The sequence below is a fragment of the Anneissia japonica genome, unplaced genomic scaffold (assembly GCF_011630105.1).
Source record: "Anneissia japonica isolate Jap-2015-1 unplaced genomic scaffold, ASM1163010v1 scaffold287717_len1600092_cov198, whole genome shotgun sequence".
NCBI lineage: Eukaryota > Metazoa > Echinodermata > Crinoidea > Comatulida > Comatulidae > Anneissia > Anneissia japonica.
Window position 1 is genome coordinate 666,582 of NW_022755469.1, and position 19,564 is coordinate 686,145.

The window sequence follows — 19,564 nt, forward strand, 5'->3', positions numbered from 1 at the left end:
CAGTGTCAAAAAAATGAAAATTGATTTTTTAATATATTCATATTCTCCAAATTGTAAGCTTTAAAATGATGGGTTATTTACTGGCATTGACTTACTATTGCCAATGTTATGAGTAAAAGTATTACAGCTTCTCTGTACTAAAGTATACAATACTGCCATATTCTTATGCTTATTACTCAGTTTAACAATTAGCGATAGTACGCTGGTTTTGGGATGGGAAGCCGCATATATTGATTACTCACGTTTACTAATAATGATCATTCCCTTTGTAACAACATTCACCATTTAATATTATAATTAATTTACCTTTTAATTTTTTTTTTTTATAGATATTTGTAATCAGAGTTCAGCCATTTGCTCTCCGTTTCTCTCCAGCCGACAACAAAGATGAAAATGGGCTAACAGCACATCCCACCCTCTCACCACTCCCAATCGTCCGGACCCACCAAGTGTCCCCAAGAAAAGTGTCCAATAGGCACCAATTGTACATATCCCCCCGAAAGAACTGTATCCCGATGAGCCCTGGAAACAGCCTTGTTTTCCACATCAACAAGAGTCCAAGCAAGGTATATAGTAAATTCAATTTGTTTTAATGTTTTGTAAAAGCACCTTACACAGACTAAGGGCCCACAAGTTTTGACCATGACAGGTCAGTCCAAAAAAGCAGGAAAAATAGGGCAAAATAAATTCCAGATGTCTGAAAACCGAATAAAATATCTCAAAAAATTTGCATTTTTTTCCCCTAGGTTTCTGCTAGCCTCTAGGTCTGATGTGCACAAGATTTTTCTAATCCCCTTCACATTTCTCATATAAAAATAAATAGTTTGAATTTAAAATCTAGCAAAACATATGTATTGTGAACTCTCAGTGTAGAGTTGGTGACCTTTCTTTTGGAGAAAGGTAGCCATAGTTTAGACGAGACTTCTTTAATACATTGTTTAGCAAAACCCAGGGCCCACCAATAGTGGTGATTTCGAATAAAAGTAAAATTTTATTTTTGGCTAATTAATTAAGCATTTAACAATCCCATTACTACATTGTTTACATTCATTAATAAAATGTTATTTTTGTTTTTCCTCTGTCTGGATATTTTTGGCAAAACTATTTGAAAAGTTTTATTTTTATTTGTTTTCCGTCCTGCTCTGACGATCTTTAAAAACAATAAGTTTGGGAAACAAGGTATGAAAAAGGTCTCACCCTAGTGGAGTTATTTTACACATTTTATAGATCATTTGAGCTATTTGCAAAATCTTTCTATTCAACAGGATCTTCGGGAGATAAACTCAATGATCAAAATGGAAAGGAACACAAAACGAGCGATGGATTTTGAGGAGAGTCCTCAGAAACGTGTTTGCATCGAGAAGCAGAACGGAAATTTCCTCCGTAAGCTTCACTTACTAAAAAATGACCGACAGGTAACAGAATAGATTGGCTGATTCTGAGCAACCTTCCAATTCGCTGGATTGGATTCATGTCACTAACCTTGCTTCCACCTGGCTTTCAGTACAGGTGCAGAAAATCCAGGTGTTGATTGCTTGTTGTATTTGTTGATACTGATCAGCAATATTTATGTTAAAATGTTTCACAAAAAGTTAAAGAAGCGCTATTTTTATAAAGTTTTATGAGGGCGCATTTCACTTTACTTAAGTTCATATCTGCTCCTGAATGGATTAGATTTAAAGAAAAATGTTGTCCATGCTTTACTGTGATTTACACATGGAATATTTTAAAGTGTAAAAGTACTAATCTAGTCCTAATATTTGATATAAATTTTAATCTTGTCAAATTATTACAAATATAAAAAATGAAACTTTTATACAAAACCTATTTTGTTATTTTTGAAATAAATTTTTAAATTTTAAATCATGTAAATGCATTTTTCAGTGGCATGATGGGAAGGTTATGATTATGTAATAATTAATTTTCTGGCTGTACATACTCCATCAAAGTAAAATTTGAAATAATTATGTTTAGATGAAATTTCTGTCAGCTGAACAATAATAATGTAATAGGTAATTAAATGAAACAATTGTATAATTCAATTATTTAGATAAAACCGACACATTTTGGAAGATGTCATTTGAAAGAATGTAAATGTAACAGCACACTATATACATGTGCAGACATTACAGAATTAAAGCAGTAACTGGGGTAATGAATTAATTTGTCTGAGTTGAAAAGTTTTAATGAAATGTTTTATTAATCATTGCTGGATAATGAAATTTATTTGGATAACTTTTAACATTGTCTTAAAATAAATCACGGAGAATTATATTTTAAAAGTTATTAGTGTCTGGAAAAGTGTGCTGTAGATAACATGAAAGGATATGAATTCGTAATTATGAATATTGTATTAATATCATGGAGTAATATTCTTGCATGATAATAATATCTACCTACTTTTCAGAAATTGTTAGCAGTATTATTAAGTGGGTTGTTCGCCAATGAATTTGACAATGTTAAATGTTGTAAATTATCTAACTTTGTTCACAAAGATAGGGTATTATTTAAGGATTTATTTTATTTTTCGTTTTTGTGTATTGGTTATATACAAAGTTATTTTTATGATTCGGGTGCTTTTTTTTCTTTGTGGTTCACTTTTTTTTCCCGTTCAGTCTTTATTTTTTAAAGGCTGTAAAAAGTAATAATGATATAAACAAGTACATTTTGAAACAAAAAAAAACCAATTAAATAAGATAATTTGAAATTTTGTTCCTTTTGTGTTTTCTTTATGTATAAGAGTAATTTATTAGGATATTGTGTACTATACTGGTAATAATGAAGGCATATGGTAATAATTTGTACTAATTTTTCCTGAATAGGATCAGCTTTGATGATAGGTAAACAAATCAATGAAATATGAAGATTTGCCTATTACTGATAAACAAACACAAAGAAATATATAGAATTTAAGATGAGGAATAAAAATGAGGAATGATGATGATATGCTGAATCGTTTTATAAGGGTGTAATAGTGATTTACCAGAACAGACACTGGCAAAGATAGCATTAAAAGAACACATGAAGAGAGCAAAAAGCAACAGAGGAAGACACAAACAAGGGTCAAACAAATAAACAAAAGATTCAAACCAATTAATAAAACGATCAATACTTTCAGCAAAAACGTTGTGAAAGGCTGAACTGGAAGAGGCTAATAGCTTGACTAAACCCATAAGGCCAAAAGAAGGAAAGTGATTTACCTGTTTATCTACTAAGGAAACTAAAGGAGTCTTAGCATTTAACTAAACCTGAACCAAGGACTCTTGGCTGAACTGGATTCTTTTTGTGATTTATATTGTAGAAGTATAATTAGCAATAGTTTTGTTTGCCCTGGCTTATCTCCAAGAATCATTTAAATAAAATAGTAGTATTATTAAACAAAAAAGTTTTAACATGATATGAACAAAAGTGGTCATGAGCTAGCAGCGATCATGCACATAATTATGCACATATATCGAAGTGAAGCCGAGCCAACACGAGACCAGGACGAGTGGATGATCAGAAGTCTTTTAGTATTTGGACGGTAGCGGGCGCTTCTCATGTTTACAAATGTTGCGAATGTGTGAGATCGGGGATAGCAAGGCAGAGTGGTGTTTGTTTTGGTGCTTCAATTCTTTCTATGTCCAACTGTATTTGGTCATATAATATGATTGATTACTAATTATCTTCTATTTTAAGTATTGTACTAAAGTACAAAATGGGTTCACTGTCAACTGTGTTTTCGTATATCTGTCTGTGGGCGTTGTTAGGCCTCAGCCCACTGGTGGTGGTACGTGGCCCTTTGTGCGTAGATGCCTCGACGCCTAGTGGGCCTAGGAAAAGTTTACATTCAACTGTTAGTACTTCGGGCAGTGACGCAGGTATTTCGATGCTGAACCTACCAACGAATAACGATTCTGTGTTTCACAATAATAGGTAAGATTAGATAGTGCCTCCTTAATATTAGTACACAATAATAGATAAATAAAGGCAAGCCTGGCCAGGACTGAGGCATAGGACTCTAGGTAGAGTAACCTAGTTACTTTGGTATTTTAGGTATTTTTAATTACTACAGTATAATAATTACAACAAACATTTATTTATTTAATGTTTACACCAGGTCTAGCCTAGGCCTAGAGATATACTTTACACCTTTTGTTTTATCTAAAACGTTATTATCTAATTAGTTAAATTTAATTTGAATTGCATACTATTGATGACAACAGATTCCCTTCAAATTCCATACCAGTGTTGTTTCATGATTTTAGTTTTTAAAAAAAATTAAATTTTGTTTCAGTGTTAAGTTATCAACATTAAATCCATCCATGAACAAAAGTAAACCAACCACACCGCCAATTCCTGAACATGACAATCTGTTACCTGCAGAAGGATCGGCTGATGAGGAGACATCATCCAGCATGACTATATTTTTCATCCTTATTGTTGTTGGTGAGTGCAAGTTCTTGTGAAGATAGCCTAGCATATTTAATGTTGGTCATAACAGGTTTTTTTTTTTACATGATGAATAATTTTTTATCTTAATCCGTTCATTTGTCTAGTTGTTTTTCATATTTTAATGTTTTTATTGTATTTTTAAATTATATATTTACGTTTCATTTTACCTGTTAGTGGCAATTTATTACTGGAATAAAGTGGATAAAAAAATAATGCGCTACGGCAAGTCGGAAGAATAACCACTTCCTTTTATATTTATATTGATGATCTCTCAATACAATACTGATTATATAAGATAACCCGATACTTATTCACCAGTTATTTTGAGTTGAGGTGTGTCTTCCATAAGTTAATAATTGTTATTAATTTTTCGAGAATTCATACACTTGTCTTTCCTGTTCCAGGAATTTCAATCCTTCTTGTGCATACACTCATTAAGCATCAGTTTCATTATTTACCTGAGAGTGTGGCAGTGATCTTCCTTGGAGCAGTCATTGGGTTACTGCTAATGATCCTGAACAACCAGAACCTCACTGATTGGACGGTTAGTTCTTCTTACGTATGACATGCAGCATCAAACCTAAAATAATTACTTAGTTTTTTTTCTTTCGTTAATTATTTATTTATTTTATTATTTTTAAAGATTATTTTTATTTTTTTAGTTACTTAATATCATATATGTATTCAACTAAATATTTTATGATTTTAAAAAAATGGGGAAAAGGAAAATCATATTCAAATTATCAGTCAGAGAGTGCCATTTCCAGCCATCTAGGACGGAATAATTTATGCGTAACCATTTTACTGGGTGTGCTATGTTCTCTGTATACCTAGATTTGGCCAAATTATGTCCTAGAATCTTGACGTTCTTGCATCCGCAGATGACTTTTAGTGAAGTCATTGTGTTCTACGTTCTACCGTCGTCATGCAATATAAAGCTCCCTATTGACTTTCTGGGGGTCTCAGTCCCTGTATTTCAATTTCATGGATCCACCTTTTGCTTACTATTTTTGCTTCATTATGTTGTACATAGTAGAATAAATAAATATTGATTGAATTTTCGTTGTATTATTGGCAACAGATGTTAACATTTTTATTACAAAAATAGCAATTATGAACAATTACTGAATATCCTTGAATTTAAATTGGTTGTCTATTTTTTAAATGAATGAATGTACCAGTTTTAAGTTGGTATTTTTATACTGCTCTGTAAAATTTTGAATATATTATAATAATATTAATGATAATAAAAAGCGCATGAACAATAGTTTGCATTGAAGTCCTTTGGGGTTTATGTTCTACTTATTATTTATTTATTCAAGCAAATATTTTATGAGGTATATTGACAAGGGCTATTATAAATATATGTGAATAACAATTATGCAAACATCGGAAACAAAAATTGTTTAAAAGCTGTAAATTAACTTAATACAGTAATAACAAATAATAATTAGGATGATGATAATGATTTAATAATGAAAATAAATTAGTATTTATTATACAATTAATATTTTCACAGAAAGAAGAGACTTTAGATCCAACCACATTCTTTTTAGTTTTATTGCCACCTATTATATTTGAATCTGGTTACTCATTACATAAGGTAAGGAATTTATGAGTGACTGACAGTACATTCATTATAGCATCAATCTAAATTAATTTCTTCTCTATGAAACTGTTATTAAATATTTAAAATCAGAATATACAGTAGCTACAATTAACAAATTACCACACATATTTAGATAAGACTAAATATTCTAATCAATAATCATCATAATCAGTATCATCATAATAAATTTACTCCTGAATTAGTTCTGAAATCTCAGTAGATCTGATAAGATCTGTGCATATATAAAGTTTTATGCAATAAACACCTGTGTGGTTTGTACATATACGGGCATTATGATTTCATATCACACCCATATATGGGCAGATCACACATATTTGCCTCACAAAATTTAGTGTGGACATACCTTACTGATTACTGAAGAAATCAGGATTATCATCACCACCACCATAATTATCAATCATCATTATCATCATCATCATGATTATGATCTAATCATCCTTACTGATCTGTGAATTTTAAATAACTTGCACTTTCAGGGCAATTTTTTTCAAAACCTTGGCTCGATTCTTGTCTTTGCTGTTTTTGGAACTTTCATATCAGCAATGGTCATTGGAGGAGGAGTATATCTTCTTGGACAAGTAAGTAAAATTAAACTTTACTAAAATTGGTGGTGTTCAAATTAAACATATGTAGTGTGAAATCTAACAAAGGAAAATAATAAAAATATATGTACATTTGATTATTGTAATGGACTGATTATACTCATGAAATTAAAATTACAGATCATAGACTTAAATATGAGTGTGCCAATATTAACATATTTTCAATAGATAACTCATTATCATTAAATTAATGTTATCTTTTGTTTTATAATTATTTAGGCTGGTGTTGCTTATGAACTTAGCTTGGTAGAGAGTCTGGCATTTGGTTCATTGATATCAGCTGTAGATCCAGTGGCAACATTGGCTATTTTCTCAGCCCTTGATGCCCAGCCCTTGCTTAACATGATGGTGTTTGGAGAGAGCATACTTAATGATGCAGTTTCCATTGTTATGAGCAAGTAAGTTCAGTTAAATTTTGATTATTTAAATATAAACTCCTTCACTTGAGGCAAGCAGGATGACACATGGCAGAAGCATTTTAACCAGTAAATTCAGATACAGTTTATCTTCCAACTGAAGATCCCTCCAATTCAATGTATCATCCAATGCAATCAACCGAAACTCTCGCCCTCAGACCCCCCACACTTTAAGGTGATCTCACATTGGATTGCGAACTGTACTCAACTGCTCGAGTACAATCAATTAATGAATGAATAACAACCATTTGCTTCCAACAAGTTATAAAAATACTGATTATTATAATTTTACTTTTTCATTATAATTATCATAAATATGTTTTATTATTATTTAATTTTAATTATTGCTATTTTACTATTACTAATGTTCTCATTATAATCATTGTATTTTATTTTCACAACAAGTTTTATTTATTCGTTTACATCTATATTTTTTCCAGCACAGTAATGAGGTTGAATTCCCCTGAGATGGCCGATATCAGCTCAGCGGAAGCATTTTTCAACGGCGTTATGTATTTCTTCTTTATGTTCATCACGTCTGCCTTAACTGGAATCGGCTTTGGCCTGCTCAGTGCTCTCATATCCTTTATTCAATTACACATATAATTTACAATGATCATGTAATGTACATATAGATGGACTGATAGATGACTAGATTGATGCATCAATGTATGGAATGATGGATAGATGTGTGGATAGATGAATGAGTATATTCAATGGCTGAGACTATCTGCACTGCCGCAGTGCGAAAAAAATCTGCTGTTTGCTATCGGCACAGCCACAGAACGAAAAAGGTACTGTCTTCTATCTCCATTTCCTCAGTGCAAAAAAGTTGCTGATTTCTATTGGCACTGCCACAGTGTGAAAAAGCTGTTATTTTCTATTGACATTGCCGCAGTGCGCAAAAAGATCCTATTTTTATCGGCACTGCCGCAGTGCCAGCAAAACTGCAGTTTTCTACCGGCACTGTCACAGTTGGAAGCTGCTGTTTAGTTAATCAAAATGGATGTTTTGATCGATAGATGGCATTAGGGGCCAGGAGTCCCAGTCTCCAGCAGAGTCTTAGAATAGAGTCTCTTAGAAATCTGCAGGAAGGCCTCCCACAAGCAAGCAAGAATCTCACAAAATAAACCATCTCCCGCAAATTCATGCTTTTACAAGTTTTTACTATTGTATTACCAGATGTCTCCCAGAATTTAGTGCAATCATAATGGTTATCACCATGCACAGCAAAATATATATTTAGATTTCTTAAAAAAACTCATTTAACAGATTTCCCAGATGTAGATTCTTCCAACTTGGGACACCTGTTGAGTGCTGGTCTTTAATTATAGGGATTATATTAGACACAAAATACCATGGTTTTGCAGACAAAACTGAAAATTTTTTACTACTTAATATATTGCGGTTTTAGTGCAGTTTTTTTTACAGACTACATTACATCAAAACAATATGCATCAAAAGCCGATGTTTTGTGTACAGTGCTCCATGTTGAATACCGAAAAGCATTTTTTTTCGCACTGCGGCAATGCCATTAGAAAACAACAGCTTTTTCACACAGTGGCAGTGCAGATAGAAAACAGCAGCTTTTTCGCACTCCGGCAGTGCCAGTAGAAAACAGCAGCTTTATCGCACCGCGGCAGTTCCGACAAAAAACATCAGCTTTTTTTCGCACTGCGGCAGTGCCGTTAGCCACTGGCATATTCAATAGGCCTATCACTAATTTTTTTTTGGTTTGTTAAATGGTTAACCACATAGCCTACAATATATGGTCAGTGTATCACATTTAATATTAAAGCTTGGAATGTGACCCACTTTACCATTATACATGTACTGCTCTGTCATGTAAACCCCCTAACCCTAGATTATCTAGTTTTTGGTCAGTTGTGTTTGGGCAACAAATATTTTTAATGCTTAATAAGTTGTTTATTAGTGTGAACAAAATCAATGATGAAAGTGTCTATGTGACAAGTTTGTTGCTTTCTTTAATTTGAGTACATCTTGAAACATATTGACCTGAGGAAGACACCGTCTCTGGAACTGGCAATGCTGTTGATGTTTTCATATTTACCGTATGGATTTGCAGAAGGAATCAAATTGTCAGGTAATTTACACTCAAAATCATGATCCTTTATCTATTCCTGATAAAAACAAAAGAAGACTAGAAAGGCTGACAGCATTGTGTATCATAAATAATTTAGATTTATTTTTGGAGATAAGCCAAATTTCTTTGTTACTGTACCTTACCATTGCTTTTAGACTAACCAAGATACCAGCTGAAATGTTATTGTTCAATAACAATTATTTTGGATTACTTTCAAGAATAATTTAAACAAAATTGTACAATATTGCTATAAATGGATTATAGAAAAGTTGTAAGTGTGGACCCAAGAAATATCAAGCAAACCATAATTAACATTGCATTTTGTATGCTCTCCAGCATGGACTTAGTTCAAATTTGAGTTCTAGACTTATTTTGGAATTACAGCCAGATTATGTGGTATTATGCTATACGCCATAGGAATATGCTATATCTACAAGACCATGATGTTATTTATGCAAAGCTATTCAGAAACTGATTCATGTCCATATGCTCGATTGTTTTGTTATTTACTTTCTGTTCACATTTATGTGTTCCACTTGCATTATTCTTTTGTATGTACTAAGCATGCATGCCTAAGAGGTTCCAAAATTAAGCCAGTCCACATGTTGTTTTGTTTACTAAGTATAAATATTTGCTATTGTTTATTGTAACTAACCATACTTTCCAAGCTGGAGGTCAATAATAAGACTCATTATGAGTTTATGAAGAGCATTATGTTTATATGTTTGTCATATGAAGGGATTGCCACGTATCTAATAGGACGGTGATTAAGTTGCTATTGGTATTCCTTGGCCATGTGCCTAAAGAAATAAAATTAAATAAATAATTGATAGTTTGTCTTGTTTTTTTTTTTTATCTTTAGGGATAATGTCAATCCTGTTTGCTGGTATTACCATGTCCCATTACACTCATTACAATTTGTCCCCCATCACCCAGATCACAGTTCAGCATACATTCAGGACAATGGCCTTTGTTGGTGGTAAGTTCACAATATCTAAAAGAAAAATTGTTCAGCTCTTCTATTTATTTGTCTTGCTGTCATTACAGTTATAACTAGTGTAAATGGTCTGCCCACACTATAAAGTTTTTGTGATATATCTATAATTGATGAGATCCATAACAACAACTATAGGTATCGTTAACAACAAACTTGATGGAGTGGACAGATTTGTAATAACATCAAAGAATATAGATGCTAATGACCTCAAAAGCACCCCAACATGGATGCGAATAATACAGCATTTAAATCAATGCTACTAATCTGAAAATCCCCCAACGTAGATGCTAATAACCTGAAAGCGCTCCAACATGGATGCTAATAATACAGCATTTACATGAACGCTTCTAATCTAAAAGCACCCCAACATGGATGCTAATATCAAAACTACATGAGACATGCCTATGTTGATATGGCGGTGATAGTATTATAGGAATCCAGTCTTGTAAATGCATTTAAGTTGGTAGTATACAGTTCGTTAGAATTATAATATAGTTTTACCAAGTTCATTTCATGTATTATTTTAGTATTTAATAACTCAACTGCTATGATTTCATTTTAGAAACCTGTGTGTTTGCTTATCTTGGTCTTGCAATATTTAGTTTTAATCATAAGTTTGAAGCAGCACTTGTTATTTGGAGTTTGGTAAGTTGTTATTTCTTTATGATTTTGCTTTACGTAAACCAATAACCTAGCAAACAAAGTTTATTCCTAGTGTTTCTCAACATTTTAAATTTGAACTTTTTTCCTTTACAGTTTTTGTGTTTGATAGCCAGAGCACTGAACATTTTCCCACTCTCCTTTATTGTCAATTACTTCAGAGAACACAAAATTAACCGCAAAATGCAGTTTATCATGTGGTTCAGTGGTAGGTTTCCTTGATATTGAAATTTGTTTATGATCAAATATGTTTGCTTGTAGGGCTGAAGTGAATGACTAATACCTTCATTTAGTAATATTGTATACAGCATTGTGGTAGGGTTGTAGGCAGAATGAAATAACATCAATTACACAGGAACTCTGTTCATATGTTTTCTATAAAATGAGGCATGTTGTAGCAAAATGGCTAAGTTGGAGCAAAAATTGAATTTCAAGTTGTTGGTATTTTCACATACCTGAGTATGTGATCTTTAAAATGAGGGGTCATTCATTCAAATTGGACATTTCAAGCCTAAGTTATTGGGAAATGAAAGTACAGTACTCTTAGAGTCAAGATAAACATGATTTTGAGTATTGCCTTTCAAAGTTATTTGTGCATACATTGTTTAATAGAATGAACTCTCAAAATAATGTTAAATAAACAATTTGTTAACCACTTCCAGAACCAATACTTTAGGACATGATTAATAAGACATTAACCTATTGATCTATAGTGAAAAACAATTTTTGATTTTTAGGCAATATTTTGAATTCTCATATTTTATAGCTCATTTACTCAATACTAGACATTACGCCACGACATGCCTCAAATATCATCTGAGAAAACAATCGTAATTTTGTCCAAAAACGAGAAAACATGAGAATTACAAAAATCTGTTTCTTTTTCAGTAGCTTTGGGGGGGTCATAGGTAGTTACTTGATTGTGACCTTTGTGACCTTTTACCATTAAGTATGCATTTTTTAATGTAATGAAATTTAAAAATCGTGAAAATTAAAAATGTTTTTTGATAGGTTTGAGAGGTGCTATTGCTTATGCATTAAGTCTTCACTTGGAATTTGAAGATGAGGCACATCATGTCATTGTCACTACAACTCTTGTTATTGTGCTGTTCACCGTAATCATCTTAGGTGGTTCGACCATGCCATTACTAAAGGTAAGAACCATAAAATATATACTAAATATATATGCTCAGATGGTTTGATTTATTTATGTTAATTGTTATTGCATAAAAATGAATTGGAATGATTTAAGAACAATATAAAAATGCTAAAAACTTACCCAATTTGTTATTAATTGGTGAAATAATACCAATTATTTTTTAACAACTAGTTTAATGTGACATCATAAACTTGTTATTTTTTGCACTTTTTAACAGTTACTGGAATCGGATGAAAGTCAAAAACCCAAGAAACATGTGAAGTTCAGTAAAACAGAAGAAATGGTAGGTACAAAATATATAAATACTTCACATTCCCATATCAATGCATATACTGTACAGGCCCCAAACCAACAAAGAATTACCCAGGGCCCCGAACCACTGCTAAAAGAATATTATATAAATTGACCATATTCTAATTTGGCCTATCTAATGCAACTTTCATGTTATAGGAAACAAGTTTTGATATCAGCAAGCCACTTTTGTTGAAATTAGGTAGTGATTGAGTATATTAAGAGAGCTGATTCCATATTGTAGAGGGTGCTATGCCTCTAGGCTCTATGTATCCACATTGATATAAAAGATTAAGTTGATTATATTGTACTTGTTTGCCAAGTCTTAACATTTAATTTTACAGGGGAGTGCAGTTGATGCAGATCACCTATCAGAGTTAACAGAAGAGGAGTATGAAGTGAATTATGTGAAGCCAAACCAGAGAGGCTTTGTGCGATGGGACACCAAGTATTTCATCCCCTTCTTTACAAGACGATTTACACATGAGGTAATTTGTCTATGTAATGTGTGAAGCCCTGTAATTTTATTTCACAAAACCATGTGATATACTTAAATATTGTCATGATGACATCACATCATGACCATATATAGCGCATTATGACTAAATAAGACAATTTGATAATCTGGACATACCTTTAGCCTAGAAGAATCATATGTAGGGGTGAAAGATATTAATTCCTAACGTTTGTTTTTATTCAGGAACTGCATCACGGCCAAATGGAAATGAAAAGGCTTACAAATAGATGGTACTCTCAGCTACAAGGACGTACATCAGAAACTGATGAGGAAGAGATATCATAACTTATTAAAGAACAGTTGACACAGCGATTGCCATTGAGGGTTCAAAAGCAACACTGGTTGCTTGTGTAGCATGTGCAAGGCACCTAATACATATATATAATTATATATACATAACATCATTTCTATAGTGCTATTTCATTAAGATCAGAGTGCTATCAGGTGTGGCTTGGCAAAAGCTACTGCGTATTTAAATTCCTGTGCGAACAGGAGTACAATTTGAACAAGGTAAAGTTACCCTTATTAATTTGTCAAAATTAATCCAATGTGAACAGAGGTTAAGAAGTAAGTTTGAATGTAGAAGTGGTTTGGTGCTAAATATTTGGCATATAAAGCTATCACTGAAGTCCTTGTTTGATAGGATTTACTGCGGTTAATTTAAGAATTTGTGTTCTAGAGACAATGTTTTTATATTTCCAATGACTGGGTATTAATGTGATTTTCACATAGAAGCCCTTTTCTTTATGTGTGATATATTATGTAGAAATATACATAACTGAAGGAGTTTTGGAAACGATTGTTGAAATAGATGTTTGGAAGTATACTTGTAGACACTGATATAAAATAGGAAATATTAATACTGTATTTATTAAATGAATATAATAGGAAATAGTAATACTGTATTTATTAAATAAAAATATATATTAATATTTTTATGTGGGTGGGGGTTTATTAATGTACCTGTATACTTGGGAGTTGCATGGGGTTTATAAAATCCCCCATAGTACTTGGAATTTGATGAAGTTCATTAATCTACCCATATATATGAGAGTTAAGGGGGTATTAATTACTGTGCAAAGTAGAGTATATTGTAGGAGGGTAATCTTCACATATATATATCTTTATATAGGTAGGATGTATTACTGTGCCCTAGTAAGATTTGGGATTGGTTCCAACCCACCAGATAATGAACCACTACAAAATACATTCCAAGTGCGAGATTTTTGTATATAGACAATACGTGTATGTACTGTATTAGGAAAATGTTTGGCGATACGATATTTTATGGATAAAGTAAAATGCTTATGTTGCAGTTGAGTTCCTGAATGCACAACAGAGAGATTACTGCTTATAAGTACAAAGGTGCTAGCTCAATATTTTATAGTGTGGATGCTGTGTCGGGAAAGGAGACAATGGAAAAGTATTTAAACATTTTTTGAAGACATACTTTAAGACAAATACTAGAGGCTTTTGTTATTTATTATCCTGGACAGCAAATGTTTTATAAAGCAACATCCAAGTACAAATGCAGTAGTAACATGTATGTATTAGTACCTAATTTGACCACCTTCGTACTGGTATAGTAGTGCAAATAACACATTTAAATAATTAGTGTGAATGGTTTAATAATAAATTAATATTAACAATAGAAGTATAATACAATATTATAACCTCATGGTCCTAGAAATGTCACATTAATGTGATTTTAATCAACATTTGTATCATGGTGATATAGTATTATATATCATCATGGTAATACAAGTTTAATCAATGTTAAAAATCTGGGTGGGGCCATACGACATGCAAAGCACAAGGTGGTGCTTGAGATTACTGTTCAGAAATGTTGATCATAGACACTATACATGGAATTTCAATTCCGTGCACCTATTTTTCTCTTTCTTTTATTTATTTTCGGTGGCTACTAGCCCCACTCTGCCTCCCTATCTGAATTTATCCCTGGTAATTCAATCATGTAAATGATGTAATTTTATTTTCTACTAGGTGCAATAAAGATTGACTGTGGTTTGAAATATATCTAATGTTTCTTTTCTGGTACACTTAATGGTTATTTCCGGAGTGCCAAACGTAGCATTGTTCTAAAGGTGGGGAACAGAATGTGCACTAATCCTTTACAAATGTACAACTGTAAGTCACGGCTGCGAAACAAGGTACAAGTCTCCTCTTCGACAAATTTGTCAATAATAATAATAATTACAACTTGCTTACTAATAAACAAAAGCCTCAGTAACAAAGAAATGTCCAAAATATAAAACAGTCTTTTTTATAGTACATTGTACTGTTGAGAGAGATACTGAAATGGTCATCAGTGGCAGATTCAAGAGGGGGCCCAGGTTCATAAAACCTGAGAAAAAAGTAAATTATATTCGAATGTCTGAGAGTGCCATAATCATAATTTTCTTATTTCAGCCCCAACCATAGTGGTATTGATTCCCTTCCTGGATCTGCCACTGAGAAATAATCCCTGTTCTTTAAAAGTTGTATGATTTCAACGTCTCTTCCAAAAGTATAAAAGAAAATTTCCTTTTGTTGCACCAACAATTTACTATCCATTTGATAGGCTTTCCATGATTCATTTAAAAAATATTCAATTTAAAAAAGATGTTAAAGCTTTCTTTTTTTGGATGGTGAAGGTTCTACATCAAGTTGATTTGTTGTTAAATCTTCATCATCTCTGTCTTCCTGTTGTTCATGTTCAGAGCCTGTATCTTCTTGTGCTGCTGATGTACCAGTCGACTTCTTGTATATGTAAACACAGTAAAGGCTTGTAGCTTCCCACTCAGACTTTGAAAGTGTTCCCTAAATTTTAGTGATAAATATTGAAATTAATGTGTACTCAAGAATGCAATAGAGGGGACGATCATGTAGAACCACGACGGCCCACTGAACTAGCAAATATTGATTTCTTGTGAAAATTCATGAATTTATACTCACAATATGAGAACGTTTGTTTTCAACTGAAGAATATTTCTCCTCAACGTGATGAAATTCACTTTTGCCTTGGTACTCATCAGAATTCTCAAGTGAAATATGCTGCCAATATAAAAAAAAAAATTAAATCTGTTGGTTTTCTCAAATATACCAATCAAATCTGAAGGTAAATAAATCTTGGTTGATAATGGAAGTAGACTTAAATACAAGATGGAAAATAAATGCAAAATATGACGAGATGTACCTACCTGTAAAGCTTTCATCTTTTGCAAAAGTGAAGCGCCCTCTTTGGTTGAACTATATTCATCAAAATACTCCTTAAATGTTTTATGACAAACCAACTCCATATCAAATTCTTTGGCCATTCTATTGCAAAAACGAAGTATAAATGCATTTACAAACCTGAAGACATACACACAATATCCCAATAAAGATGAATTTTTCAAAGGATGAACACAACACCCTTTATAAACACCTTCATTTTATAAAAGCACATTTGTTCTTATGATTTGAGGCTACCTATCCCAGTCAAATTGTTTGATTATGGCTCCCTAGGTCAGTTTAATGTTTGTAGTGTGGATAAAGCCTGGTTTCCATAAAAGATTGCTACATGCTATCACCGAAAGCTTTCTGCGATTGGTCATTCAAATCAGGGAGCCTTCCTGATTGCATCAGGGATCGTACAGACTGTTGCAACAACAGTGTAGCGATTTTATGGAAACCAGATTTTATTGGTAATATTTGTTGATAACAGGATTAATTTACAATTGTAACTACCTTTTCCAGATTTGGATTAGGCCTTCCTGTCATAACATTGCAAAGGGGAGGGAGCTTTTTCCTGTTATTACTATCTAAAAATCCAAGAATGACCTTTCCAGTTCCATACTAATCAATGGGATTTTGTATTTTGTACATGGCTGTTCAGGCTTGGGCAACTCAAATTTTGTTAGACCGAATGAACATATTCCGTCCTATACTTACTCTTGCATTAAAGGCATGTAAACAAGGAATTCTGGGCAGTCCACAACACCATCAAGATGAAAGTCATACTTGCAGCCAAACAGTGGGAAAGAATCTTTATTTTCAAAAGTAATTCTGTAGACTTCATTACCAAAGCTAACACCTTCGCTCTCTTGTAACCTTTTTCTGTGAATAACAAAGAGATCTATCAATAATATAATAATAATAATAATAATAATAATAATAATAATAATAATAATAATAATAATAATAATAATAATAATAATAATAATAACCAACCGCTTTCCATTAAAAAGATTTAACAGTATTATATTAAATCTCCTTCCGTTGGTGAATTGAGGAGAGTTGTTGTTGGAGAGGAGGTAATCCTATTCAGAAAAAAAACTGTTATCCATCAAACACCAATAGAAATTCAAGTCGTTAAAAATCATTCAATATCACCTTATTTATCCTGTTACCTTCCCTCACTTTCCCATCTGTCTCTTATACACATCTAGATGTGTAACTCATGTTAATATCCCTAGATATGCCACTTTCCCCTTTACACCAAAAAATAATGCTGGTATTTCTTACACTAGTTCATTAGCATTTGGTGTTGTTCCAATGAAATAACCACCCGGTTTGAGTCGTTCACAAGCGTTTCTCAGCATCATTCTTGCTTGTGACAGGCTCTCAAATGAGTAATGGAATGAAAACTGGCAACTGCACAAATCAAAGTAGGTGTCTGGGTCTTCATATAGTTCACAGATCCGTGTCTACAAATTCAAAAGAACAATATAATTTATCAGACGATTGTTACATATAATAAATTTAATAAAATGATTATGAAAATCTGTTTTCACACAGAAAATTTGTCTGATTTCCATTCTGGTTATTGAACTTGTTTTCAGAAGTTCAAAGCACATGATGTTCATTCTTAGCTGGCCATGCTTAGATAATAATAATAATAATAATAATAATAATAATAATAATAATTTAATAATAATAATAATAATAATATTAATAAGAATAATAATAATAAGTACTTATATAACATAACACAAGAAAGTTGCCTCTATGCACTTAACATAAACAAAAAGAAACATAACCATGAAATATCCTCCAGTTTGCTTTGTTAATTGCTAAGTGTCAGCACTAGGAGAAAGCATTTCATTGCACATAAATTATTAGAACTGCCCCGACCGGCCAATCAGCATCACCAATAGCTATCTGCGATAGTGTGCAGGGATTTTATGGAAACTAGGCTCTAGGTAACTCCAAAAGTTGGGTACAGGATGAATGAAGACAGCTTAATGAAATACAAAGCACTCACTTTTGAACAATCTGCAGTGTAGAACTCAGCACTAAATACATTCTGATGGTATCGATCATTTTGTGCTTTTTGCTTCATTTCCTGATAGCGTGATTTGGCTTGTTCAACAGATACACCCGCAATATCTAACAAAATAAAAAAAACTTTAATATCAACAGTATAGTTTGCATATACACAAAAAGTTATACTATATTATTTTAATAAATGCATAACAATAAAATAATTGCTACTGTGAATTAGAAATATTATGATACAAGTAACATGTTTTGGTTTGGTTTTTCTTGTGCAACAAACTTTGTTTTTTGTCAAATAAAAAGTATTAATAGTAAGTAAATACCTTACATTACCATACTAAAAGCATATCCCTTAATATTAATACATATAAAAAATTACAATTTGATTTTTTTTTTTTAAATGACAAACGCCACAAATTAATACAAATTAGTTGGAATCCTCATCTTTCTGTCTGAATCTGAACAGCGTTAATCGGCAGTCATGATAAGTCAAGCAATATCAATTACACTCACCCACACAAATTAAATGATTTATCTGTCCCTTCTTCCATTTTAGGAGGTCTCCACCCTTGCCACAGCACAAGTCAAGAACAGATATTTTTTTCTTCCAGTCTCCTTGCCTTATTTTAGTCAACGTATCCCCAATGCTCATACTCTTTGTCCAGTTATTGAAATTACGCATGAAAAATATGCGACTCTGCCCTCTAGCTTTAAGACCACATTCCTGAAGTTCATTGTAATGTTTCGCAACGGTACTGCCATGTCCAGAAGCATCATCCTGCAATAGGTAAATCAGTGGAGGTAATTATTCTGATCTGTAAAGCAACGTACTCACTGCATCGTACGACTGTCGGGCAACGATCCCAACTCCATGCTCCCTGAGAGCGTTAGCCCGTCTGCTGATTATCGGTGGCAGTATGGATGGAGTGTCACTCAAAATCCCTTATGTGCGTGTAGTGGCTTTGCGTTCTCCGTAGAATCGTGTCGGACAACTACCGTCGGCGCATGCAGTGAGTGTCTGACCTCAATTTTTAGTATTATGGGATGGAATAGGCTGATTGATCTGATTGATAAAAATCACTGACACTACACTTGCATATCAACAATAATTCTGGGGAATTCTATAGCGCCGGTGTCCACCATTCAGTGCTTATTCATGGCGCTTATATGCCTAGTGTAAGGGACAACCCTGCTTAGGCCTCGCTAGGTCCCTGGCTCAGTGGCTGGGTGTGCAAGAAAGAGGAGTGTGCCTCTCTTGCTCCACCTTGCCTCCCCGGTCCCTAGCTAGCCTAGCTAATCTGATTAAAAGACGTCCTAGCTTATACTGAATATGAATTTCACTTCAGATATTTAAATTTACTTACTTTGTTCTCACCATTTTCATCGGCCGATTGGGATTGCATGGTTTAAGAATGGTAGCAAAAAAAGAAAGAGAAATAGAAACACTCAACACAAGTACAGTAGTTTCTAATGTTTTCCAAAACAAAGAGTAATT

At 32.9% G+C, this 19,564-nt stretch overlaps 3 protein-coding genes across 3 annotated transcripts in view; 2 read left to right on the top strand and 1 right to left on the bottom strand.

Annotated features, from left to right (window-relative positions):
- Positions 1-2,666, top strand: part of LOC117123484 (retinoblastoma-like protein 2) — a 29,900-nt gene extending 27,234 nt beyond the window's left edge. Inside the window, 2 exon segments of the mRNA XM_033269424.1 lie at positions 330-566; positions 1,266-2,666. Coding sequence (XP_033125315.1) covers positions 330-566; positions 1,266-1,427 — 399 coding nt within the window. The 3' untranslated portion in view covers positions 1,428-2,666.
- An 867-nt stretch (positions 2,667-3,533) lies between these two features.
- On the top strand, positions 3,534-14,843 carry LOC117123481 (sodium/hydrogen exchanger 8-like). Its single transcript, XM_033269420.1, has 15 exons — positions 3,534-3,915; positions 4,277-4,428; positions 4,839-4,978; positions 5,954-6,037; positions 6,541-6,642; positions 6,886-7,064; positions 7,523-7,661; positions 9,081-9,186; positions 10,049-10,165; positions 10,746-10,828; positions 10,940-11,051; positions 11,855-11,997; positions 12,220-12,285; positions 12,638-12,781; positions 12,994-14,843. The coding sequence occupies exons 1-15, from the start codon at positions 3,698-3,700 to the stop codon at positions 13,093-13,095; spliced, it is 1,887 nt and encodes a 628-aa protein (XP_033125311.1). The 5' UTR covers positions 3,534-3,697; the 3' UTR covers positions 13,096-14,843.
- LOC117123482 (mRNA cap guanine-N7 methyltransferase-like) lies at positions 14,275-19,564 on the bottom strand. The gene is made up of 8 exons (XM_033269422.1): positions 19,434-19,564; positions 18,583-18,847; positions 18,056-18,180; positions 17,317-17,498; positions 16,744-16,908; positions 16,011-16,128; positions 15,766-15,864; positions 14,275-15,630 (listed from the first exon to the last, which is right to left on the bottom strand). Exons 1-8 carry the CDS (start codon positions 19,470-19,472, stop codon positions 15,436-15,438), a joined length of 1,188 nt encoding a protein of 395 aa, XP_033125313.1. The 5' UTR covers positions 19,473-19,564; the 3' UTR covers positions 14,275-15,435.

Bases quoted from the DNA above. Each gene is read 5' to 3' on its own strand.
- LOC117123482 (XM_033269422.1), bottom strand. From the start codon at position 19,472: ATGCAATCCCAATCGGCCGATGAAAATGGTGAGAACAAA. The intron at 17,499-18,055 runs GTGAGTGCTTTG...TTGAATTTGTAG, and splicing joins ACACTGCAGATTGTTCAAAA to ACACGGATCTGTGAACTATA. The intron at 16,909-17,316 runs GTAAGAAATACC...TGTTATTCACAG, and splicing joins CCAAATGCTAATGAACTAGT to AAAAAGGTTACAAGAGAGCG.
- LOC117123481 (XM_033269420.1), top strand. From the start codon at position 3,698: ATGGGTTCACTGTCAACTGTGTTTTCGTATATCTGTCTGTGGGCGTTG. The intron at 4,429-4,838 runs GTGAGTGCAAGT...TTCCTGTTCCAG, and splicing joins TTTCATCCTTATTGTTGTTG to GAATTTCAATCCTTCTTGTG. The intron at 12,782-12,993 runs GTAATTTGTCTA...GTTTTTATTCAG, and splicing joins CAAGACGATTTACACATGAG to GAACTGCATCACGGCCAAAT.